At 35.4% G+C, this 27324-nt stretch overlaps 1 protein-coding gene across 1 annotated transcript in view; it reads left to right on the top strand.

Moving 5' to 3' along the window:
* Positions 1-27324, top strand: part of LOC135849512 (G-protein coupled receptor dmsr-1-like) — a 387918-nt gene that overhangs the window by 198478 nt on the left and 162116 nt on the right. The window contains exon 3 of the mRNA XM_065369987.1: positions 8418-9357. Coding sequence (XP_065226059.1) covers positions 8693-9357 — 665 coding nt within the window. The 5' untranslated portion in view covers positions 8418-8692. The remainder of the gene's footprint in view (positions 1-8417; positions 9358-27324) is intronic.

The following is a 27324-nucleotide window of genomic DNA, read 5'->3' as shown; positions in this document are numbered from 1 at the left end:
TCATTTCATAAATAAATCGTTCACGAACGACTGAATCATATCCAAAATGAATCACTGAAGAACGACTTCGTCAAAGTTCTCTTTGAAAATACCCGCACATCATGTTTTCAGTTTTTCTCTGAGAAAATAATCTAATCCTCAACGAACGACTGAATCATATCCAAAATGAATCACTGAAAAACGACTGACTGAATCATTTCCAAAATGAATCACTGAAGAACGACTTCACTGAAATTTTGTTCAAAATACTCGTGGGTACATCGTGTTTTGCTAAGAAGAATTTGATCTTATCCCCAGCGAGCGTCTGAATCATTCAATAAATAAATCGTTCACGAACGACTGAATCATTTCAAAAATGAATCACTTAGGAACGACTTCATTAAAATTTTCTTCAAAATATTCGTAGGTAGGTCGTGTTTTTCTAAGAAAAAGTGATCTTATCCCCAGCGAACAACTGAATCAGTTCATTAATGAATCGTTCACGAACGACTGAACCATTTCCGATATGAATCACTGAAGAACGACTTCACTAAAATTCGGTCCAAAATACTCATGTGTACATCGCGTTTTGCAAAGAAAAGTTGATCTTATCCCCAGCGAACGACTGAATCATTTCATAAATGAATCATTCACGAACGACTGAATCATTACCAACATGAATCACTGAAGAACGACTTCACTAAAATCTTATTCAAAATACTCTTACATAAATACATCGTGTTTTGCCAAGAAATATTGACCTGATTCCCAGCGAACGACTGAATCATTTCATAAATGAATCATTCACGAACGACTGAATCATTACCAACATGAATCACTGAAGAACGACTTCACTAAAATCTTATTCAAAATACTCTTACATAAATACATCGTGTTTTACTATGAAATAGTGATCTCATCCCCAGTGACCGACTGAATCATTTCATAAATAAATCGTTCACGAACGACTGAATCATATCCAAAATGAATCACTGAAGAACCACTTCACTAAAATTCTCTTACAAAGTGAGAAATTGATCTAATCCTCAACGAACGACTGAATCATTTCAAGAACGATTCTGTCACGAGCAGGAGAATCATTTCTCAAATGAATCATTCGCGAACGATTGAATTAAGTTCTTTTACACAGAATTCTACAGCCTTACAATCTTCTTATCCAGCTTATCCGATAATTTTGCTATAACAATTCATGTTTTTAAAAGCTCTTATTTGGTCGTTCGCGAACGATTCAGTCTCCAAAAATATTCTTCGCGAACAATTTACTTGGAAAAAACGATTCATTAGCTCAAATCATATCAAAAAAATTGGGAAAATACTGCATACTTCGAGCAAATTAGCTTTCGGCTTTCTTTCTTCCTCCCCCTAACCACCTTCAACACACGCACCGATTGTTTCCAGACAAAAGATTCCTTCAAACAACGTACTGTACATATTTAAACATTCGAGTCAGAAGAATGAGCCGATAGACAGACGTAGGAATGATTCGTTAGGTACACGTGCAGAGGACGTTTAATTACGCGGCTTCGTTTCACTATTTACGTATTCGAATTGGTAACAAGTTGGCGAGCTTATCGTCGTCGCGTCAAAGTAACAAACTACGAGTAAAAGAAGACACAAGGGTACAACAAGATGTACGAAACACACTTTCGTCTGAATTTTCCCGCGCTCTTTTTCCAATTCGTGTTTCTCAAAAAGCTGAGATAAAAATAACGGCGTGTATCTTATCCTGCGATACCATTGCGTTGGTTTATTCGCCGTAGACGTAGGTGTATTATCCTGCTTTCGATGAACTCTGTATTGAGGGGGGGGGATGGGAATGGCGAACCCGAGATGGGGGTTGATGACGGTATAAAAAAAAACGTATATGTACGTCGTACACTAATCAACTACCGTGTATGTGTATAAATTCCTATCCTATCCGTGGCTTTAGTGTGTTCGTTATCTTGACGTCTCAGCTCGAGTATATTCTTATCGAATATGGAAAAATTTTCTGCTTTTCTCGAGAACGAAAACGAAAACGAAAGCAAAAAAAGAAAAGCGCGTGTGATAGGATCAACTCCAACCTTATTTATACACGTTAGTTCCTTTTTATTTCATCGATGTGCCGGTATCACTCGCATATACGAGCTCTCTTCTCGTTTCGAATCGAATTGTCGCAAATTTCGTCTGGTCGCTCGTTATATGTATCGATACCTGTACCTACCTTTTATTTCGAGGAACGAATTCTTTCGATAAGAGGACACATGACGCTACGAGTCGCGCTAACGATACAAAATACCACGCACGAGTTTCCGAATAGAAGAATGAAATTTCGACGCGCTCGTTGACCGAATTTTTTTCGCCTCGAGTGGTAAGGTACTTACGATATTCTTAAACGAAACCGCAGAGAATGATGGAATAAAGTACCTATCATCTGGCGATGGCGGAGGGGAAAAAATACACAGAGATGTCGAAAAATATCACGCTGGTCGAGATTTTACGGGTGTGCGAAACGGAAACGTTATTTTTCAACAGTTGCAGTGAAATTGAAAAGAAAAGAATTGTTATTATCGTGCGGTCGTTTGTGTAGCTATAGGTACAGCAGCTATGTAGTTAGGCAGCCGAAACAAAAACGGAAATTAAAAATATGGCCGAGTCGAGCACCAAAAAATCATCAAGATTAAGGGCTGCGTCTTTTTCCGGTATCTTTCATTTCCCGCGTCGTAAAATGGAAAATTCTCGGCGAGATCAAATTTTTTGGAACGAAATTGGAAATGTTGTTTTTTTGCTAGATAGAAAGATTACTTCGAAAAAAAAACAACAAAATCGAAAGTAGTTGAATTTGCGAGGTAGACTTCGCTTGAATATTTTCCTGTTTTCTGTGCTGAAATATTTAGGTACCTACTGGTTTTTAGAAATGTCCAATGTCCTTTGCGGGAATGATTCATTTGGGAAATGATCCAGTCGTTCGTAAGCAATTTGACCCATTTTTCAAAGAAACAATGATAAAGCGTCAGCATTTTGAATTGAATTTAAATGAAGACGTTCGTGAATGATTCATTCATAAAATAATTCAGTCATTTGTGAACGATTTGCCAAATTTTTCCGAAAAAAGTAGTATTTAGAATTGAATTTTAATTAGGTACACGTTCTTCGTGAATGATTCGTTTTGGAAATGGTTTATTCGTTTGTAAACAATTCCTTTTTGAAAAAAATGACCATTTTGGCAATTTCAAGCCAAAAAGTGAAACTTTCAGATAATTTTTGAAAAAAAATGCGCTTCTTGGAATTTTCTACAAAAGAACGACAGTTTTTAGCAGTTTTGTGCATTTATAAAGATGAAAATTTTTGGCAATTTTTGGCAAAAAAGTGAGGCATTTAGACAATTTTTGAAAAAATGTTGCTTCTTGGAATTTTTTGCAAAAAAACGGCAATTTTTTCTGAGAAAAATATTTTTAATTTACTGGTAGCCCTTCTTGATATTGATATGGGCTTTCCTTATATTTGTAACTATAGGATAACTCTTGAAATAACATTTTGCTCATTTGTTTGCGAATTGTTCATTTTTTAGTAATGATTCATTCGTTCGTGAACGATTTATTTAGAAGACGATCCAGTGGAAATGTATATTGTGTGCTAGCATTTGAATAATTTTTGTCAAGTCGTTCGTGAGTGATTCATTTAGAAAATGATTCAATCGTTCGTGGAGGATTTAATAAATTTTTTTAAAAGCAGTACACAATGTGCTTGAACGTTGAACCATATTTCGATAAAATCGTTCGTGAATGATTAAGTCAATTTCAGTTGAGTAGATTTAGTGTTTGGGATTGAATCTTGATAATATCATATCCTGGGTGAATGATTCAATTCGTTCGTGAACGATTCATTTGTGAGATGATTCAGTAACTTGTGAACAATTCTTCGAAGTTGATTCATTTATTTTATTGGGAAATAATTCAATCGTTCACAAACGACTATTTATTTGCAAACCATAATAAATGTATAGTGGCATTTGCTCGAAATTGCCGTTCAGTCGAATCGTTCATGACTGATTCATCCGGAAAATGATTCATTTAATCGTTCGTAAACGATTAGTTTTATCAGTTTTTCAAAGCAAAACACAATATATCTATGCTTTGAATCGGATATTAGTAATGTCGTTCGTGAATGACTCATTTGCGATTTGCGAATTGATTCAGTCGTTCGTGAGTGATCTGGTCGATTTTGCCCCAGTATAGTCGTATTTAGAATTGAGTTTCACTTTTCAGTGACGTCTTTAAAATGAATGATTCATACTTTTGTGAACGATTCATTTGTAAAATGATTCAGTCGTTCGCGAATGATTTATTTTTGTAAAGATTCTGTCGTTCGTGAATGATTTGATAAATTTTGCCCCAGTATGATTGTATTTAGAATTGAATTTCACTTTTCAGTGACGTCTTTAGAATGAACGATTTATTCTTTTGTGAACGATCTATTTGTGAAATGATTCAGTCGTTCGCGAATGATTCATTTTCGTGAAGATTCTGTCGTTCGTGAATGATTTGATCAATTTTGCCCCAGTATGATCGTATTAAGAATTGAACTTCACTTTTCAGTGAGATATGTACGTTTTAGAATGAATGATTCATTTTTGTGAAATGGTTCAGTTGTTCGAGAATGATCTGGTAGATTTTGCCCCAGTATAATCGTATTTAGAATTGAATTTCACTTTTCAGTTACGTCTTGGAATGAATGATTCATTCTTTTGTGAACGATTCTTTTGTGAACAATTCATTTGTGAACAATTCATTTGTGAAATGATTCAGTCGTTCGCAAATGATTCATTTTTGTGAGGATTTTGTTGTTCGTAAATGATTTGATCAATTTTGCCCCAGTATAATCATATTTAGAATTGAACTTCACTTTTCAGTTAGGAATGTACATTTTAGAACGAATGATTCATTCATTTGTGAACAATTCATTTTTGTGAAACAGTTCAGTCGTTCGCAAATGATCTGGTCAATTTTGCCACAGTATAATCGTATTTAGAATTGAATTTCACTTTTCGGTGACGTCTTGGAATGAATGATTCAATCTTTTGTAAATGAGTCATTTGTGAAATGATTCAGTCGTTCGCAAATGATTCATTTTTGTGAGGATTTTGTTGTTCGTAAATGATTTGATCAATTTTGCCCCAGTATAATCATATTTAGAATTGAACTTCACTTTTCAGTTAGGAATGTACATTTTAGAACGAATGATTCATTCATTTGTGAACAATTCATTTTTGTGAAACAGTTCAGTCGTTCGCAAATGATCTGGTCAATTTTGCCACAGTATAATCGTATTTAGAATTGAATTTCACTTTTCGGTGACGTCTTGGAATGAATGATTCAATCTTTTGTAAATGAGTCATTTGTGAAATGATTCAGTCGTTCGCGAATGATTCATTTTTGTGAGGATTCTGTTGTTTGTGAATGATTTGATCAATTTTGCCCCAGTATAATCAAATTTAGAATTGAACTTCACTTTTCAGTTAGGTATGTACGGCTTAGAATGAATGATTCATTCGTTTGTGAACGATTCATTTTTGTGAAACGGTTCAGTTGTTTGCGAATGATCTGGTCGATTTTGCCCCAGTATAATCATATTTATGTAGAATTGAATTTCTTTTTTCAGTTACGTCTTGGAATGAATGATTCATTTTTTTGTAAACGATTCATTTGCGAAATGATTCGGTCGTTCGCGAATGATTCATTTTTGTAAAGATTCTGTCGTTTGTGAATGATTTGATCAATTTTGCCCCAGTATGATCGTATTTAGAATTGAACTTCACTTTTCAGTTAGGTATGTACTAGAGCTGAAAACGGTTAAGCTACCCGCTAACCGGTATCTGGTTAAAATACCGGCTAAACCCGCTAGTGGTTGTATTGGGTTGATTCGGATATAGATATTAGTGTATAGTGAGTACAACCCAAATGTTTTTGCACTTGGTCTGCGCACGCACCCCAAAATTTGATAATGCGTAAGTGGGAGGAGATATGCTTTGACACCTGTCATTTGTATGTGTGATTGATGTTTGACATGATTGATGACAATGATGATGTCATGCCGGTACACCGGCTACACATTTAATGTGCTACTAGGTACATATATCGTGAACCAGTGCGACATTTTTTCAACTTGCTACCCGCTACTAGCGAGAAGCGAGAATTTACGATACGGGTACAGTAGTTACCCGCTGTCAGCTAGTACTGTTTTCAGCTCTAGTATGTACATTGCACGTCTGAGAATGAATGATTCATTCGTTTGTGAACAATTCATTTTTGTGTATCGGTTCAGTCATTTGCGAATGATTTGGTCGATTTTGCCCCAGTGTAATCTTATTTAGAATTGAATTTCACTTTTCAGTCATGTCTTGGAATGAATGATTCATTCTTTTGTAATTGAGACATTTGTGAAATGATTCAGTCGTTCGCGAATGATTCATTTTTTGTGAAGATTATGTCATTCGTAAATGATTTGATCAATTGTGCCCCAGTATGATCGTGTTTAGAATTGAATTTCTCTTTTCAGTTATGTCTTGGAATGAATGATTCATTCTTTTGTAAACGATCCATTTGTGAAATGATTCAGTCGTTCGCAAATGATTCATTTTTGTGAAGATTCTGTCGTTCGTGAATGATTTGATCAATTTTGCCCCAGTATAATCATATTTAGAATTGAAGTTCACTTTTCAGTTAGGTATGTACGTCTTAGAATGCACGATTCATTTGTTCGTGAACGATTCATTTTTGGGAAACGGTTCAGTCGTTCGCGAATGATTCATTTTTGTGAAGATTCTGTCGTTCGTGAATGATTTGATCAATTTTGCCCCAGTATGATCGTATTAAGAATTGAACTTCACTTTTCAGTGAGGTATGTACGTTTTAGAATGAATGATTCATTCGTTTGTGAACGATTCATTTTTTTGAAACGGTTCAGTCTTTCGCGAATGATTCATTTTTATAAAGATTCTGTCATTTGTGAATGATTTGAACGGTTTTCATAATGCAAAACGAAGTATGCCACTACATAATAACAGAATTTGGGTCAAGTCGTTCGTGATTGATTCATTTGGGAAATTATTCAATCGTTCATGAACAACTTTATTCGACAAATGATCCAGTCGTGTATAAACGATTCGATCTGCTTTCAAATCAGAATACAATGTACTTATATTTCAAAGACTCCGGTCAAGTTGTTCGTAAATGAATCATTTGAAACGATTCAGTCTTTCACGAACGATCTGATCAATTTTCGAAGTGAAACATGATTTACTAGCACCTGAAGGATGAAATGATGGTTTAATCGAGTCATTATTGAATGACTGATTTGGAAAATGATTCAGTCGTTCGTTTGAACAATTACGTGTGAAATGATTCTCTCGTAGAGAACGATCTGATTCGTTTTTTGAAACAAAATCTGATGTGTCGGTATTTGAAGTACTCGTATTATTCTAGTCAAGTCGTTCGCGAATTATTTGTTCGAAAATTGTGTTTCTGAATTTGAACTAATAAATTGAATCGATATTGATGGTTTGATGAAAGAACTCATTCAAGAACAATCATTCTCTTTATGCAATTCTAGCTCAAATTTGAAATTATTGATTATTTTTCTAATAATTTTCCTAAATGAACGTTATGAATGTATAGAATCACTTTCGAGATGAATAGCGTTTGGTTCGTGAGCAATCGAATCATCGTTCATTCAGTTTAGTTATTTGCAAACCGAATGATCGATTCTTTTTCAGGGGTCTGTATTTTTGTACGTGAATCGTTTCTGAACTGATTGTTTTTCCTACATTTTGTGACACCTTGTAAGTGAAAAAACCCAAAATGTCGTTTCAGAATATGTTTGATTATTCGTCATAAGGTTCTTGTTTTATTTATCGGGATCTAACGTGGTGCTTATCGGTTTTTATTCCTAGACGTGAACGGAACGTACATATTTCATTGTCGATTAGGATGGGTTTACATATTTTTGCTTGGCATGTGTTGAGTCACAGGTGTGTCGGTAAATTGATCGCAGATATAGATAAAAGTTAGTCGTATTTATTCGTTATCAAATTTAAGGGTGGGGAAATACCACGACCCGTTTTACATTTATTTACTCTTTAGTGACATTTTAAACATTTTTTTGACGATGTGTCGATGTCCTCCTCCTTTTTTTGAACAACGTGTTTGTTTAATCGCTGTGTTTTTACGCTTTCTCGTGATTTTATCGAATTCAAGAGGTGATAATTCGTTTCGTGTGGGCCTTTTAGCATACTTAATTTATATAATTTTGCAAATCATAATTATGTTAAAATGAATATTTGAAGTTTCGTTTACGAACGACTTAAAAACCAAAGATTTATTTATTCACATGTAAAATACCAATACATAATACGATTCCCTTTTTCGTTTATTTCACAGATCGCTCGATACAGACATGTTCACGTCGTACCCGTACCGTTGGCCAATATCGTTCGTTTGATCGCTCTTCGCTCATCGAAAGCCATCATCGTTATCGCACGTAATGCTATCGTTCATCATAGTACCTGAACCGATTACCACGTCATCATCGTCATCGTCCAGCTTGACCTTACCGATCACCGAGTACCAGTTCACATTACAGTCGCGTTCATCCAAACGTACTCGTCCCTATTCGCATCTCCATCTTAGTACATCCGATTCACGAGTAAGAGTAAATGTCGAATTCAACCAATTCAACGAGTTCATCGGAATCAGCAGATATCACGAGTGAAATCGGTCTAGTATTACATCACTTCTGCAACGGCGCTATGAACTCGGAAAACGACACCGTCGTCATCACCGACCCAATCGCTCATTTCAGAGCGTTGAAAGCAAAATGCATTCAAGACCTGCTGAAGGAAATCTTCAAGCATCACAACATCACCGAATCCGATTACGGCCTGATTTTCAATCTGACCGGACGCGAGGCTTCGCAACTTTTACAAGACAAACTGATGCCAGGCGAGTCGATCAGCTGTTATTGTAGCAATCTACATACCTTCTCGATATGGTATCAACGAATTCACGGTTATATGAGCTTCTTCGTTTGTATCGTCGGTGTGATTTCAAACATTTTGAATATAATCGTACTCAGTAGACGTGAAATGTCCGTGTTACCTATTAATCGCATCCTTCGCGGATTAGCCTTCACCGATATCGTACTGATGGTCGAGTATATTCCGTTTATATTTTTCTATTATTTTCGAGTGTCGCCCGAAGCAGTGCATTCGTATTACGGGACGGTGTACATCTGGTTGCATGTGAATTTCACTCAAATCATGCACACGATATCGATATTCATGACGTTGGCTTTGGCGTTCTGGAGATACAGCGCTATTAAGTGAGTACCTTACCCATTTTTTTATTCTACCTACCTACCTACCTACCTACCTACCTACCTACCTACCTACCTACCTACCTACCTACAGGTGCTTTAGGTTTATTTACACTTTACGTACCAAGATACGAGTACCTCTAGGGGAAATTTTCGTCGTGTTGATTCTACGTATGAATTTACCTACCTACCTGTTTCCGTGTACGTGTCTGTCGTCATCTCCTCGTACGATATATTTCTACTTTAATTATGATTAACTCGGACACGTGCTGGTTTTTTTTCTCCGTTGACGCGGAAATAGGTCGAGAAAAAAACTACGACATCGCGTCGTAGTCCCATAGGGACTATACAACTTGGTAATTTACACTGCTTTCTTCTTCTTCTTCTCCTCTCGTCGGCAGCGATGAGATGGTACGAGTAAATCATATAATATCCGTCGTGTTTTCGCGAATCTACGAGTATGTACATGTTGATGATGTTGAAGAGGGTAAAAAGAACTCCAACACGTATACCTTACCTTCCTACATACATACCTACTTTGTGTGTGTGAAAAGAGGCGAGAGAAAGGATAGAATGTCGAGAGAGATGTAAGTAATTTGTCAAAAATAAATAGTACGAACGACGAACGTGAATCAAAAGGGTATGTTTATGAGACGTAGTCGAAAGTTTTCGTCGCGTAGGTGAATTATTTGTAAGGAAGTGTATGATACTGGTACGTTTTCTTTAATCGTACATCGTGTGTTTAATTCGTTTAGGAAATTTCCACAACATCGACATCGAAATGAGCAAGAGTATGTGGAATGTTTTTGTTTTTGTTTTTTTTTCTTCAAATCAGAGAAAATGAGACGAATTCGTACTGATTATTGATTGAATGCTGAGGTGTGTGAGGCATGGAAGAGATGCCTAAGGAATAAAAATGAGAAGTTGCTGGAAAAAAAATATAAGTATGTAAATTTTCTTGATTGGATCGTTATATGTAGAACTGCTTTGTCGAATGTATCATCTCTAGCGTTTGTCAACTGCCGGATACAGGATGTGAAAAAATTGATACAGAAAGATCGATTTTTGATTTTACTTTCGCAGTGTTAATTCAAATTTTGTTATTGGTTTCGATTTTCGGAAAATTAATCTTGCTGAGAAAGTGAGAAGGTACAGGAGGATTTATTTACCTATATATCTCGCCAAGCATTTCAAGCGTTCTTTTGAACATCACCATCCTCTTCTGTACTTTTACTTTTTTACCATCAAACTCCAAAAATTGGACGATTCGAATGTTTTCTGTGCGAAAAGCAACTGAATGTAAATTAAATCATTGTCTATAAAAATCTGGAGGGGGAGGGAGGGATGCATTTATGATTATGGGGGCAAAGAGTTTCCAGAATCCGAATCAGTATTATCGAAAATCTATAATTTAATACTCAAATCACTTCTAATCTTATTTCTTGTACATATGTAGATGTATACCTATGTAGTTGAATTTTTTTGAAAATAGTGGAAGGGAACATGAAATAAAAAAGTCTGTGAATAAAATCGAAAAATCAGAAATTGAATCCAAAACTGATACTGAAATCAAAAACAGAACATTAGAAAATGAAAATACATATGCTTTGAAAATTCTGAAAATGAATACCACAAAAATATAAAAAATGAAAAACAGGAAATGAAATTGAAACCTGATAAAAATGAAAATTGAAAATTCTGATCTGAAAAGAGAAATAAATTCAAAACTCGAAAAGTAAAGTTTAGTTCAGAACTCGAAAATCTGAAAATGGAATTTTATAAACTAAAAATGGGGGAAATGGAAGTGAAAATTCTGAAAACAAAACCGAAAACTGACGATGAAAAATTTGAAAATTGAAAATCGTGATCATTTAAAAACAATAGGTACCATATGGCAGAATAAAATTGACAATTTTAAATCAGAATCAGAAACTGAAAATAAATCCCTAAATTTCTGAAAATTGAATAAAAATCTGATAGAAAATCATAAATTGAAAAGTTGATAACCGGAAAATTGAATTTGAAATTCCGAATATAGAACCAAAAACTTGAAAAAAATTTGAAAACTGATGATAAAAAATTGACAACTAAAAATGGAAATTGAAAATTCTGACGTTTAGAAACAAAGAATAAAATTGAGACACTAAAAATGCTTACCTACTAGGAAAACTCTTGAGGTGTCGCACTCCGATTTGAACGGGACGCGATTTGTGGAAATAGCATAGTCTAAAGCCCCCAAAACCAAATTTTCAGCTGCCCAAGTTCATTTTTCGATTTTTGGCGAATTTTTGAAAATTCAAAATTGACTGTTTTTGGCGATTTATGCTTTTTTTTTAAAGTACGTGCTTAACCAGTAAAAATGGTAAACATAAGTCCCAAAACTAATAATAATTACCCAAATCCAAATTTTACCATTTGCAGCCATTCTGGAGCCTCCAGCGCGATTTTTCAATTTCTCCAGAATTTTGAATTTGCTCCAGAAGGCGTGAATATGCAGTTGGGCAGCTAAAAATCGAGTTGTGTATTATACTCGATCTGTTTAACGAGTTTTTCTACATTTGAGCCGATTTTGGGAGTGACACCTCAAAAGTGGCTTTTTGACCAGCTTTTTTCAAAATTAAAAAATCTAAAAAATCAAAAGTTTCCCGTTTGTGTGGGTATTTTTGAAATTCACGCGAATCGCTGTATTTTGTCCAAAACTAACCCCCCAAATCCAAATTTCACAATTTCCAGCCATTCTGGAGCCTCCAGCGCGATTTTTCAATTTCTCCAGAATTTTGAATTTGCTCCAGAAGGCGTGAATATGCAGCTGGGCAGCTAAAAATCGAGTTGTGTATTATAATCGATCTGTTTAACGAGTTTTTCTACATTTGAGCCGATTTTGGGAGTGACGGTTTTTTGACCAGCTTTTTTCAAAATTAAAAAATCCAAAAAATCAAAAGATAACCGTTTGTGAGGAAATTTTTGAAATTTGCGCGAATCGCTTTGACCATTCTTACTGATCAAGCACGTACTTTTTGAAAAAAGCACAAATCGCCAAAAACAGTCTATTTTGAATTTTCAAAAATTCGCCAAAAATCGAAAAATGAACTTGGGCAGCTGAAAATTTGGTTTTGGGGGCTTTAGACTATGCTCTTTCCAAAAATCGTGGTCCTGTTCAAATCGGAGTGTGACACCTCAAGAGGTTCCCTTGTTAGAACCTACAACTCTGAAAATGAAAAAAATAAGGCTAAAAATACAACTAAAATCAGAAAATCAAAAAATGAAATTCAAAATTTTGAATACGAAATCAAAACCTGATAGTGAGATTGAAAATTTTGAACATTTAAATCGAAAATACATATAAAAATATGAAATTGAGAACTCTGAAAAGTGAATCTAAAACTAAAGATGCGAAGTGTGATGATGAGCTCATTTTAGGACTGCTTTTTGGTTAGGTTGGTATTTGAAGTTTTTTTTTTTTTTTAATAAAAATAATCCCGTGATTGCGTCAAACTTGCGAAAAAATCTCGTTTCTTGCTAAAAATTGCCGCTTTTTCACAAAAAATTCAAAAATTTCGCTTATTTGCCAGAAATTTCCAAAAAATCTCGTTTTTTTGCTAACAATTTTTTTTTAACAGTTTCATTCGTATTTTAAAAAAATAGGTAAGGTAAGGCCGCCTATTAGTACGCGGTTAAGGTTTGAGACGCTCCAGCTCCCAGAGTTGTGCATAAAAATTTATGAAATTTTGTACACATAAACTTTGAACCCTTGGCTACATAACTGCTTACTCAATTTTGAGTTTCCCATTGCTGATTTTTTGTAATAACGCAAAAATGAGGGCAACTCAAATGCGTACTAATAGGAAGGTACCTTCCTATTAGTACGCAAACGTCCGCCTATAACTACGCATGAGTAAATACACGTTGAAAATGGTAAAAAATCCAACAAAAAGCACTGAAAAAGTGTAATGGCATATTTAGAGGGAATTACTGTGAAAAAAACCAAATTAGCAATTCAAATATCCGAAAAAGCAAAGTTTTCAGATTTTAAAAAAATACATTTTTTTGACATCATATTTTTTGTCCATTTTTTTGAAATTAGCGTCAGTATCATGATCAGACTTCATAATCTTGAACTTAGATGGACTAAATACCAATTTCAGCTAATTTTATTCATTTTAATGCAAAATGATCAAAAAAATGAAAATTTACATGCAAAAATGATGCCTACTAATAGGACTTAGGAGGTGCGTACTTATAGGAAGTTTTTTGTTCTGACATAAAATGATGTCTAGCTCTATAATAAAATAATATTTTCGAAATGTCTTTTTTTCATAAGAAACTACATAAAATTACGGATTGATTGGTATAAGATACTTACCAAATAACATTATTTTAATATGTTCAATCTCATTTCCCATTTTGATGAAAAAAAAATCCAAAACACAGTTTTTCATTCAAATTGTTCTCAGAGACAGAGTTTTCAATCAAACTGCGTGATTTTTTCGGAGAAACTAGGGTCATTAGTCAGCTACGTCATGGTGTGGTCAAATTTTCGATCAGTGTTACCAATCGCGAGAAAAACGCAGTGCGTACTAATAGGCAGTTTTACCTTAAACCCAAATAAAAGATTGCAAAAAGTCTCGTTTTTTTCGTTGCACAAAAATTGCAAAAAATACCATTTTCTTGCAAAATAATTTCGCAAAAAGTCCTGTTCTTTATTACTACTGCCAAAGTATTGCTTTTTGCTAAAAATCGTCGAACGTTTCAGATGTAAAAAAAGATGGGCTTTTCAGAACAGTGACTAAAAATTGTTGTTTTTTTTTGCCAAAAAATGTCAGAAAGTCTGATTTTTCAAAAAATGACCAAAAGTGTAGTCACTTTTTCGATAAAATTGTCAGTTTTGCTTATTGCCAAAAATTGTTTTTTCCACAGAAATTGCAAAAATTCTTCGTTTCCAAAAAATCTAGGTGTTTTTTTTTTCATCCAAAAAATAGGCAAACGTACCAACTTTTCAAAAATAATAACCATGAATAACTAAGTTGAAAATGCTCGGTTTGTTTTTTATTGTTTGATCATTTTTCTTCACATTGTTTTACTCACATTTTCTCTCTCTTTTGGTTACTTATCTTAAGTTGGATTTCAATTCATTTTTTTGAAATACTCCACCAAGGCCTTCCAAACAAGTCCTTGCAACTCCTCAACTTCAGATAAAATTGAGAAATTCGGGTGACCTATGGTGCAAGTTGTGAGTGGATTTTCAAAAATGGTGATTTAGAACTTCAACTGATTCGTGTGTTATGACTTATGAGTCTCTGTTATCGTTACAACAGGCCCCCAAATTTTGAAAAATTTGGTTGACCTGGTTTTTAAAAATATTTTAGAGGATTTTGGATTTTGATGTAGGTAATATTTTTCCAAAAGGACTCTGTTGAGCTCATCCAAATAAGTCTAAAATTTCAAAGAAAATTACTAATTTTGTGTGACCTGTGTTTTGCTGTTTTTTTTTCAGACTTTCATGGTTCCTGAGTTTTTGAAGGTGCTAGTTTCAAATTTTATTCCTCTTTTCTTTTTTTTTTAAAAAAAATTACTTCAAGTCCTCTCAAAAAAGTTTCAAATTTTAGAAAAATTGAAAATTGTGTGTGATCTGTGGTTTGTTGGGTTTAGTTATTCAATATTTCTTGTTTTTTTTTTCTTCAATTCTGGAGTGCTCCACACAAGATTACCTATCAAAATTGCTTGGGCGACCCAGGGAAGTTTTTTTTTTTTGAAAAATGGAATCATTTAGAAGATTTCTGTCGGTGAAATGAGAAATGCTTGTATAAATTGGATATTTTGTGGTGGGGGGGGGGGGTGCGGCTTCAATTACATTTTTTGGAATGAATATGAAAATAAAAATAATAGAAAATTATTTTTTCACAAAATCTAACCGCTCGAAGCCTGAAATCACAAAAAAACTAACCCTAGGTAATTAATAAGTGTACATTCATGTTTTGAAAAAAATAAAGACGAAAAAGGTACCTAAAATTAAAGTCATCGAAACGTCGTCGTCCCCAATAAAAAAGAAAAGTGCAAAATTTTATTTCATTTTTAATTTACAGCCGACATGCGGCGTATTTTTCTCGGATGGACGTTTTTATTCAGAAAAACCACTTTCGCCATTCTTTCACACGTCGTCTTCTCGTCATCGTAACTTTTTCTCGTTTTCGCTCAAACTAAAAAGCTCGACAGTTCCATTCGTCTACAACAATAGAAACAATCACAAGATCGTAGTACGCGTGAAAAGTTTATTATAAATAGGAACTTTTGTAATTTAGGTCGTAGGCCAGTTCGGTGACTCGACTGAGGATTCGTTAGGTGGCACTTCGTTGTGGCGGTGACAGTGGCACTTTACTCCTTCATTCTGTAGCCGTATCGTTCATACCAATGTTGAAAGCTGCAGATACTAACTCGATGGCAGGTTTAATTATGCATTTCAAAGTACGAATGGTTTACCTATAGTAGGTGTAATTTAACAATTTGTGCCAGGTGAAGAAAGTGTAGTAGGTATTGCAGCAGACATATTTTCAAACAAAGGTACATATATAGCTGTTCTCGAAGGGATACGAAAATGATGAAAACGAAGCTCCAGAGAGGGAAGGAACTCGGAAGAGCAAGAGAACAACGATACAAAATCATGTACATTGCACAGTAGCACACCTAACAACAACGTCAGTACGGGGTCATTTTTAATCTATCGTTGGTCCGGTACAAGAGTTGGTAATTGGGCCAGGGGGGTGGGATGGATTCACTCGACGAATATGTAATTATTTCTGAAGAGTAAAGTAGCTGGCTGACACGACGCGGTGTCTGTAAAAGTGGCACTCGAGTTTTCCGGCTGAAAAATTATTACGACAGCGTAGATATTCTCGTTATACCTACTATGCTTCTCGCTTGTTTACCACCTTCCCTAGTCGGTGGATTTTTCCTAACCGAGGCCAGGGAGAAATGGTGGTCGAGGGGGTCGTTGTACTACGAAATCAACTTTTCTCCCTCGAGCCCGAGCCCCTGGCATGGCGGTTGTTGTGGCGAATGACACGCCGAAGGTTGTGGAGTGGTGACGTGCTCGCCGCTAGAGTACATTTATAATGATATTAACCTCGTTTAAAAAGCTCTTTAAAAAATTGTTTTTTCAATTAGCGCTCTGCGTCGCGCACTTCGGCCCCTGGCGTGTCGTCATCGTCGTATACTTGTGGAATATTAATGGTTACGGCGTCTTTTGAATGTATAATTCACTCGCGTTATAGTTACTCTTACTACGAGTACGAGAAAGCAAATGCACCCACTACCGGAAGTGCTATAGGGTGTACCATATTTTGCTAAGTTGGAATTTTCCATCTCACATCCATCAAAGTTGTTACCTTTGGTGGGAAAATAATTCTAACAGTTTTCTATTTATCCCTATCTGCAAAAAAAACGGTGTCGGTTAGCCCCCTCCCCACCCTCCCACCCTCTCCAGTTGAAAAAATCACAAAAAATTCAATTTATCAAAATGTTTGGTTTCTTCGTCAACATTTTTCTATGTGAATATTCCCCTTTTCAGGAAATAACTTTTTCCGGCCCCTCAAACCATATTGACCTCCCAGTAAGAAGCCCCTCAAAGATGAAAAAATTACAAAAAAATAAAAATTAATCAAAATTCAAAATCAAGGGGAATTTTTTGAAAATATCTCATTTTTACCTACATTAAAATTGTTCTACGTAACTCCCTTTACAAGGAAAACTTTCGTTGTACCCCGCCCCCAGATGATCTTGGCTCTTTTGTATGTATACCTATAGAGCATCCTAAATTTGGAAAAAATGAAAAAAGATAGAAAATCGATTTTTGTGGAAATTTTTTGGAAATTTGCAATGGGCAGAATATTTCCGCATAAGCAAATTTTTAGGATAAATACACTTTCTCGGGCCTCCAAATGATGTTGGCCCCCTTGCATGAACCCTTCAAAGTTGAAAAATATTTAAAAGATCTTCTGTAAAAAAGTGTCCACTTTTAGAGAGCCGAAATTGTCAAACAGTCCTCTTCTTGCCAAGATTGCCCAAAAAAACCACTGCTCTAGCCAAAATGGTCAAAAACTTGCCGTTTTGTGTCAATATTATCAGAGAGAGTCAATTTTTGGCGAGTCGACCAAAAGTCTGAAGTGCTTTTTCATCAAAATTCTCGAGAAGTAATTTTTGATAAAATAGTTGAATGGTCGTCATTTTTGCCAAAATTGTGTAGCGGTAGAAATGATCACTTTTTCCACTATAGGCAGTAGAAAATGAACGTCTATATGTAATTCTACAAGGTATCCGTGACGTCATACGCATTTTATTAAGGTATTCGTGACGTCAGTCGCCGGAAATATTCGCGACTCATCAACCCTTCCACGATACCACCACCAATTTGCTACCGCCAATGAGACCTACGCGACGCGTGCCGTTATGTCCCTACTTTCACGCCAAATATCCATCATCCCTGCCATGCCACCTTTAAGTTGAACTTTTGCCCTTATAAGCTCCTGCACAAGCGTTTTTTCCTCAGTTGTTAGTTCCAACAACTCACCAGGCTAGCTGTTCCAGTTGTTGTATGCATTCCTCCTCACGCTTTTGACTTTTTGCTGCCCAGTGGAATACCTTGGTGACCAAGACTTACAAAATACCAATTTATGCTGTGGATACGCTTTCTAAGGACGCTTGGAACTTATCCCATTCATCATGGACCAACATATTGAGTCACGCCTTACGCGTTCTTATATCTCCACTGTATCGTGGGATGTAAGTCATGAAGGATCATAAATGAGGAACTGTGGAATGTAACTAGCACTCGGGCATCAGGGTTAAAAGCTCGTCAGTAGACACGGCACTCCAAAGAATGCGATGTCCTTAACCAAGACCCCAACAGGGGGTTGTATATGAGCTTTTCGGTTTTGGGCTCAATATGCAACTAAAAACGTTGAAAGCCTGCCACCAAATTACGCATTTGATTTATTACGTTTTCTACTAGAAGTTTATAATTATCATTTAATTATAGAAGTCTCATTCATGTATACGATTTGAGCAACCTGTGATATTACGTGTTTACAACATCAATACATGAATTTATTATTTGGCTAATTGAAATGTAATAATTTCCTTTGAACGCCTTAACCCTGAGAAGATCTATTATCAGGGCTTCCTACCTGAACAACTTATGACGTTTTCTACTGTTTTATGACTTCGCACTTCATGATATCAAGTTCCCCGTTGAATCGTGTATTTGTTAAGGTTCACGAGGCTCCTTAGGAAAGAGTCAGAGGACATAATGTTAGTGGATAATTGTATTTATGCAAAGAAATGCAATTATATCGAGAATCAACAAAAGTAATGTGTTCGATTTTGAGATGTGCCCCCCACATTTTGAACGCGGACGTGTGCATTTTACAAGTACAAGCATAGACGAAGAGAGAAAATGCGCATAATTACTTTCTCCCCTACAATTGATCTGAAATTTTTGTTGTTTTGTCAAAACGTCCACAAAACCTTGATTTTTCCCTTGCATGCCTGAAAAGTAGGTACCTTTTTTTGTTTCAAATTTTGCCAAACAAAAGTCATTTTTTCCCCTCCTTTGCTTATAAAGTTCTGTTTTTTTTCTGCCGAATTTGCTCAAGTCAAAAAGCGTCAATTTTTGTCAAAATTATCAAGAAGTGTCCATTTTTGTCAAAATTGTCAAAAAGTGTCCATTTTTGGCAAAATTTTCAGAGGGGCAAATTTTTTCCAAAATTGCCAAACCATCCCGTCTTGTCCAGATTGCTCGAAAGAAACTCTTCGTTTGCAAAAATTATCAGAGAAAGTCAATTTTTCATCAAAATTATCAGGAACTTGGTAATGTTTTGATAAAATAGTCAAATGGTCCAATGGTCGTAATTTTTGCCAAAATTGATCAAAGGTCTTTGCTTTTTCTCCAAAAACATCCTCTTTTTGTTTCAAAGTTTACCAAAAAAAAACTCCTGCTTTTTCTCCAAAAACATCCTCTTTTTGTTTCAAAGTTTACCAAAAAAAACTCCTGTTTTTTTTTCTTACGAAATTGCTTAAAAAGCTTCCTTGTTTTGTCAAATTTCATTTTTCTTCCTAAATTCTTTCATTTTTTTCGATATTTTTTGAAATTTTATCTGAATATTTTTCATTTATGAGTAGAATATTTCTAAATAGACCATTTTTTCTCTTCTGTTTTGTGGGAACGCTAATTCTCGAAATTTGTGAGTCCCAAATTTTTTGTATACCCTTTCCCACCCCCGAACCACCAAAAAGAATTGATTTTTGCCTTATCTGTTTAAAAAGTCCTCTTTTTGTTCTTAAATAGTCTCGTTTTTTGCCAAACTTGCTTATAAGGTTATGGTCTTTTCCTGCCCAAAATTGTAAAAAAAGCCCTTCGTTGACAGAATTGTGAAAGGGGCTAATTTCTGTCAAAATTGCCAATCAGTTCTGTTTTTTGCCAAAATCCCCCCTCTCTCTTCAAAAAAAAAACTGCCTTTGCTAAAATTCTCAAAAACGCGCCTTTTTTGTCAAAGTTGTCAGAGAGGGTCAATTTTTGGCGAGTTGACAATAAGTTGTAATATTTTTTTGTTAAAATTCTCAGGAAGTAATTTTTTGATAAAATAGTCAAATGGTCGTAATTTTTGCTAAAATGATCAGAAATTTTTGCTTTTTGCCAAAACGTCCAAAAAGCATTGACTTTTGCCTTAAAAGATTACCCTTTTTGTTTCGAAGTTTGTCAAAAAAGTCTTGCTTGTTTTTTTGAATTGCAAAAGCTTCTTTGTTTTGCCAAATTTTATTCCGTCTTTCCGAAATTCTTTCATTTTTTTCAGTTTTTATGGTAATTTTTCGATATTTTTGAAATTTTCTTCAGGGACACTTCTGTTTATTAATCCCCAAAAATTTTAGCCATCTAAAGACCTCCATACTTGAAAAAAATCAAAAAAAAATTGAACAAAATAGTTTTTTTTTTTGAATTATTAACTTGTTTGATGTTTCATTTTTATTATGACAATTGACAATTAACGCCTAAAGTAATCAATAATTACAGAAATCAATCCTTTATGGTCTCCCAAGCAATAGTCTTGGCTAATTTAACTCATTCAGATACAATAAACTTGAAAAATTAAAATGACTTATGTAACTATGAAATTAATTTTTCAACTCATCAAATTAGTTTTTGTGCCAAGTAGGTGGGAAGGGGAGGGGGGCAAATCGAAAACATTAGATAATACTTAATACTTTTTTTGATGAAGATGGACCAAATCCGAGGATTAAAATTAAAAAAAAAAAATAAACGTAAAAATATTATTTTTTTAATTTTTTGAGAAACGAAGGGGACGAGTTCTATGTACTTTTTCATCATGTGGAGGGGTTAAAAATATTCAGGGGCTAAAAGCTAAACGTGGAATTTACCTTAACATTTCGTCATCGCATCAGTATGCCAAGTAAATCGTATTCTTGACTGTGCTACCACATGTACGACTTTTGGTATTCTTCCTATATCAGACACTTACTTCTCGCCTTTTCGCTATTCTTTCTCCATATACTGAAAGACTAGGCATAAGTATGTAGAAGTTGTGAAGATGGCACGATGTGTGTTTGTTTTAACGTCGTCGTCGTATTGAGTAGGGGTACCTCTTTCCTCCTCTTAAGTGGTTAGTATTCTCGCGTGTGTAGGAGGCGCGTTAATATAAACAAACATTTAGCTAGCTATAGTAGAGATCTCCGTAAAAGCTGTAGGCTGACTTTTCCTCCGTCCTTCCTCGCGCTGCCTACTCTTTTTCAAAATATACTTACACCGTATGCTCATTAACCACCAGCATCGCGACGCCGTGAAACAGGAAACTATATAATTAAATCCACAAGTATCAAGTAGGTTACTTATTTTGGCGTGTTTTTAAGTCACTTATTATCGTTGAAATGGAACGTGCGACGAAAGGTTTCGGTTTCATTTGCCAGTTTCTTCTTTCGAGTTTCCTCATATGTACAAAATGGAGGAAAGACGTGTATATTATTTTGTAGGGTTCATTTATTGTAGGTCTCTGGGTATAGTGAAGCTGTCTGCGAATTGTCGATTGAGTTAAGCAGTATTGTATTAGTCTTTGAAAAACTGGGTTTTATGCCGAAGTTTATCGAGTTCTGACTTTTCAGCTCCCGTTTTACTCCTTCTTAGGTCACAATTGAAGGATTTTTTTCAGGGGTTTCGTTATTTTTCAAATTTGTTAAGTTACAGAAGGTTCATTCCACGTCAATTGGACCAAGAAGTGGTATGGAAGGTCGGCGATTTTTTTGAAATTTTTTCTGTGGAATGACCTTCCGAAGGGATGACCAATGGCGCAAATCGCAGACCTCCAGGCCTTTTTTAAAGGCTGCCAGGGGGTGTCAAAGTTTTCAGTGAACTTGAAATATCATCCATTTCAGCATGTGGATTACTCGATAACCGTGATACCTACCAAAATGGAACTTTTTCCCATTCTTAGAGGTTTTGAAAGGCTTTTTGGTGAGATCATAAAAATCAAGGTTGCCACTTTTTTTTACAAAAAATTAGCTCAAAAAGTTTCAAAACATAGTTTTCATATCGTTCCGACTCTCAAAAATTTTGAGAAAAATATCTTATGGACAACTTTTTATGCTGAACAGCATTATTAAAAAATTGAGATGGCATTATGTCGAATAGTCGATTTAAAAAAATTGAAAGTTTGCGAAAAAAATGCGATTTTTTGATTAAAAACACGAAAAAAAGTATTGAGTGGCGAAGTTGACCCTTTTGACCCCTATTTTTACGTATTCGTTGAAAAAGTTGAAAACCCCATTTCACTCAATGAAATAAACTCATCACAAAAAATCAAAATTTGAAAAAATTCAATTTTAAATTCCAAACATTAAAAAAAGTTTAAATTCATTCTGTTGTTGTTTTGTATTGACCTTTTTCCTACATATTTCATGAAAAGGTTAATAAAAATTACACTTGTGGGTAATTCTCAAAAAAAAGGTCAATTTTGATGTGCGTAATTTTGAAAAACAAAAATCATTTTTTTGGAAAATTTCAAGTGGGAATCATTTGTATAAGTGTCCCAGATTCCCTTTCTAGTGTTGTCCTCAATTCAACCCCCCCCCACTGTGGGCCCCATCGATGGTGGGCCCTGACCCCTCTAAAACGACGATAATTAGGATTAGACCTTCATCGATGTGTAATATGTCGATTGGTATGTTTTCGAGGTCATAGAATTCGAATCTGGAGAAATTTTTTTTGTAAAGGTAGAGGATGAGGCGTGGGGAAGGGGAAAATGTCAAATTTTGCTTACATTATCGTGTAATATGTCGATATATGTTTTGGAGGCTGCACAGTTCAAATCTGGACGTATTTTTTTGGAAGGGGTGGTGGTGAGGCGTGGGGAGGGGGAAAATGTCAAATTTTTCTTATATCATCGTGTAATACGTCGACTAGCACGATGAAAGTACAGCTGTCTGAAATTTGGACAAGCTGAAGGATAATCTCAATGTTTTTTCCAAGGTGAATCCTGTGAAATAAAAACTAAAATCTACGGTGAATGTACATGTGAACGTCAGTATTACTATTACCACCAATAGCCACACAAAAAAAACGTTTCAGCTACGAAAAAACGCTAAAATTGCCATATATAAAATTATCAACACAACACTCCCCTACAAATTTTGTTTTGAGGAATGATCGATAATAACTACGCAAATACAACTTACGAGTACAATTAGGGTACAATGAATGATCAATATAATCCATACTGAATGCGCACAACAGCTCAATAAAAACATAGGAAAGCTAGCTTAGAAATTAAAATGCACAAAACCATGATATAATGGACAAAAGCTTGATAAAAAAAACACAAATGGTTGAAATTGTGATAACAATACACAAAAAACACACTCAACTTTGAATAAACGATTAATGATAAGAAATCACTGATATGAGACAAATAAACATCTTAAAAATAACATCACAAACATGAACAATATACTGATAAGAATGATTCAACAAGCCTTGTGTACATTTAGCTGTTTCAGCACTACAACACTTAGCTTCTTCATGGTCATACTTGCCACACTTAGTGTACTTAGGTCGATCTTTGCCATATTATGGTACAGTACCTACTTCGCCAAATGTCTGCTCCCCTGACACCTGTAGCAGGTAGGACCTCTTGCAGGTGAAACAGTAGCTGCTATCATCACTGCTTTGATCAGACTGGAACTGGTCTCCGACGAGTTTGTTTCAACTAATACTTTTGTTTCAACTACCGCTTTCTGCACAATTGGCTTCTTTTCTTCAAGTATAATACTTTCAATATCTTCAACAAAGACTTCACCAGTCTGTAATGCTGGTCAGATTGTTGAACAAGGTTCTAAACATTCTTCAGCTGATCCATATTCCAAGTAATGAGTATGCTTGGAATCAGTAATGTTACCATCTTGCATACACAGTTGATGCACAAGGGTGGATCTGGATACTTAGTTAATATAATCTTCCATTGTTTCAAACTGCCCTTTATGTACCTTTGACAGCCTCATCCACAAACTAACAGAAATGCCAATGTTTTTAGGAGCATATCTCACACGTAACTTCTCCATTACTTCATACAGACATGATGTGCATGACCACACCCAGTATTCTATTGTCCAGCATACTGATGATTGCATCCATTGCTTTATTCTTCACACCATTGGATAGTTTCATAGGATCTTCTTCTTGGATTGCGGAAATGCATCCTAAATTTCTTAATCACGTCTTTACTCAGAATTCCCATTCCAAAAACTCTTAACCTTTAAGAACATGCTGGATGGGAACTGCTTTGGTGCCTTTCACTGCAGTAGTCATTTCTTCTGTTTGAATCCGAACCAAAACACAACAAAAGCTGGACAAACAACAAACAATGAGACTAGCAGGTCACCAGAAAGTCACTGGGCCCATCTCACCTGTAGTATTTGATTTAATTAAATGAAGAATAATGCACAAATCATTTCAATGTACAGTGGAGTCTCGATAACTCAAAGGTGAAGGGAGAAGGAGTTGACTTCGAGTTATCGGAGTTTGAGTTATAGAGATTAATTTTGGTGTATTTCGATTTAGCGAAGTTTTGAATTAGATGAGTGTTTTTTTTACTAGAATGAAACGGAAACATGTGTTACTTATACGTGATCAAAAAGATTATAGTAAGGAATGAGATTGTACAATAGGTAGAGGTACCATTGGAGATAACCGATATGTGAATGTGAATGAGTTTTGTATCAATGAGATTTGAATTTACAAGTGTTTTCAACTAGAAATTCGAGTTATAGAGGCAAAATGTTGGCAACGTTCAACTTACAGAGGTTTTTGCTTGTCTTTTTCAAAAATTTTACTTCGAGTTATCGGAGTTTTTGGACTTTTTACTTGAGGTAAAGAAGTGAATTTTACATTGAGTCTTACTCATATGGAGAGTTGAAAGGAAACAGACTTTGCTTTGAATTATCGAAGTTTTCAAGTTAACAGATTTTGAGTTATCGAGACTCCACTGTAATTACATAAACGCCATTACAACAAATGTGATTTGAGTGGAATAAAAACTAAAATCTACGGCGAATGTACCACGTGTGAACTTCAGTGTTACCACCAATCACCACACAAAAAAATGTTTCAGCTACAAAAAAGTGTTAAAATTACCAGATATTGTGACTGTTTAAATAAAATAATAAGAAAAAAAAATTCTCAACAAACACATAATGCTATCCCAATTTTTTAATACATGTTGTTCAGCATGAAAAGTTGCCCATAATATATTTGTTCAGAATTTTTGAGATTGGAATGATATGAAAACTACTCTCTAAATTTGAAACAGTGAAATTTCACTGCTTAGCAGTCACGACATTTTGGCTTCTTAAAAGCAGTAGTTTTTTACTGCTGCAAAACAGTGAAAAATCTACTGAATTGGTCAGTAAAAATCATGCTAAGCAGTGAAATTTCACTGTTTCAAATTTAGAGAGTACGTTTTGAAACTTTTCTAGCTAATTTTTTGTACTTACGAAAAAAGCTGGCAACACTGATTTTTATCATACCATCAAAAAGCCTTTCAAAACCCCATACCTATTGGAAAAAATTTATTTTGGTAGGTATCGCGGTTATCGAGTAATCCACTGCTGAAATGGATGATATTTCAAGTTCACTGAAAAATTTGACACCCTCTAGCAGCCTTTAAAAAAGGGCTGAAGGGCTGCGATTTGCGCCATTGGTCGTCCCTTCGGAAGGTCTTTCCACAGAAAAAATTTCAAAAAAATCGCCGAACCCATCCTTACCACTTCTTGGTCAAATTGTCGTGGAATAGCCCAGAAAAAAGAAAACGAAATTAAATTTCTCATCCTTATACCTACTCGAGGTTTTACATTTTGAGAGTTTTTTTGTACTCATGATCCCCCCTCATCACCTCTTCTTCAACTTTTATCCCTGCCCACTCGTATTTCTGTAACAAAAAATAAGAAAGCTCGACTACTAAAAATTCAGCCAAAAAAAAAACTTACAGTCCAGCCATACTTTATTCGATGTTTAACTGTCACGATATTCGTTTCGATTTTTGACCCTTTTTCTACCTCACACACCGCCCACAATTGCGAATAAATGCCGAAACCGTGTTTTCAGTCTGGAACTAAGTCGACGTTTTCCAGCTCGAATCAAATATTTCACCGAAAATCTGATACTCGAAAGATATTTCTCGTAGGTATGTGCATCGTATTCGCAATAAAACCAGCCTTCTGGTCCGAGAGAACAAATGATACTTCGGCCGAGTTAATCCTCTCTTCACAGCTAGGCGTACGTATTTTTGAACGGGGGGGGGGCACACACGTATGCCCACAGATTCCAAAAAAAGCTCGTGTATAATGTCGCAGTTTTACATAGTTCGACGATATATTTGATTTTATTTTATTTTTCATTTCGCTCGAGTTATTTAAATCATCTGCGAGAGGAACCATCTGAGCCGCGTCCGATTGGTGGCTTCGCTATAGGTATTAAATTACCTGCGGTTGCGATGTCAATTCGCGAACCTAATTTATCACCTTGCTCGTTCTTCACCCACCCTCCCCAAACCTTGACCACGATATCGGCTTCAGTCGCATATTTCACGGGCCAATCGTTAAGGCTGAAATAATCAGCCTCTCTCGCTGCAAAATAAATGACGAATGCTGTCGTTATTTTGTTCCAGGGGTAAATTATCTCGTAATTATCTGTTCGGCTGTATCCTCTCTCGCTCGATGTTTTCCTCATCCTTCTCACCTTGCTCGCGTATTCGGATTTGTTGATACGGTGGCGTTTATTATGCATGTGTACACTTGCTCAGCACTACACATCAGCATCCATCGCACGAATACACATTTATATAATAGAGAACTACGTTCTGATTAAAGCGATAAATTAAACTTGACGTATTTCCAATTAAACGATTGCCTCGATTTGAAAAATTGCAAAAATGATGGAAAAAAACACGCGACGAATAAACCGTTTATATACGTACATTCGTTTGAGCCAAAATGCCGCCATCAGTTCGCAGATTTTATTGTTTCTACAGTACGTTCGAGGTTCGACCTCGTTTACCCATCCCCCTCAGACTTTCCTCCCTTGTATGGCTCCTTCGATGCTAACCTAACATCCTTTCGTTCATCGTCGTCGTCGTCGTTGGGTATAATTCCAGCTACAATTTTGTACCATCCGCTGTGGCTGTATACGTACGATAGTTTTTCTTGATGGCGAAATACATATCCTGATGGCTGGAATATTTCCTACCGTTCTGTTTAGCACCTTTTAACGACCATTAAAACAGAGCCGAAACAAGTAATATACGAAATTTGCATATTTATGATATTGCAGGCGATAAAGAAAGACTGAAGTTATTTCTTAAGCAGTCGCCTATAATAATACATTTTTCCCGTATCTTAATACTCGTATACCGCCAGAGTCGA

The sequence above is a fragment of the Planococcus citri genome, chromosome 5 (genome assembly GCF_950023065.1).
Source record: "Planococcus citri chromosome 5, ihPlaCitr1.1, whole genome shotgun sequence".
Lineage (NCBI taxonomy): Eukaryota > Metazoa > Arthropoda > Insecta > Hemiptera > Pseudococcidae > Planococcus > Planococcus citri.
This window is presented reverse-complemented; position numbering and strand designations above follow the sequence as displayed.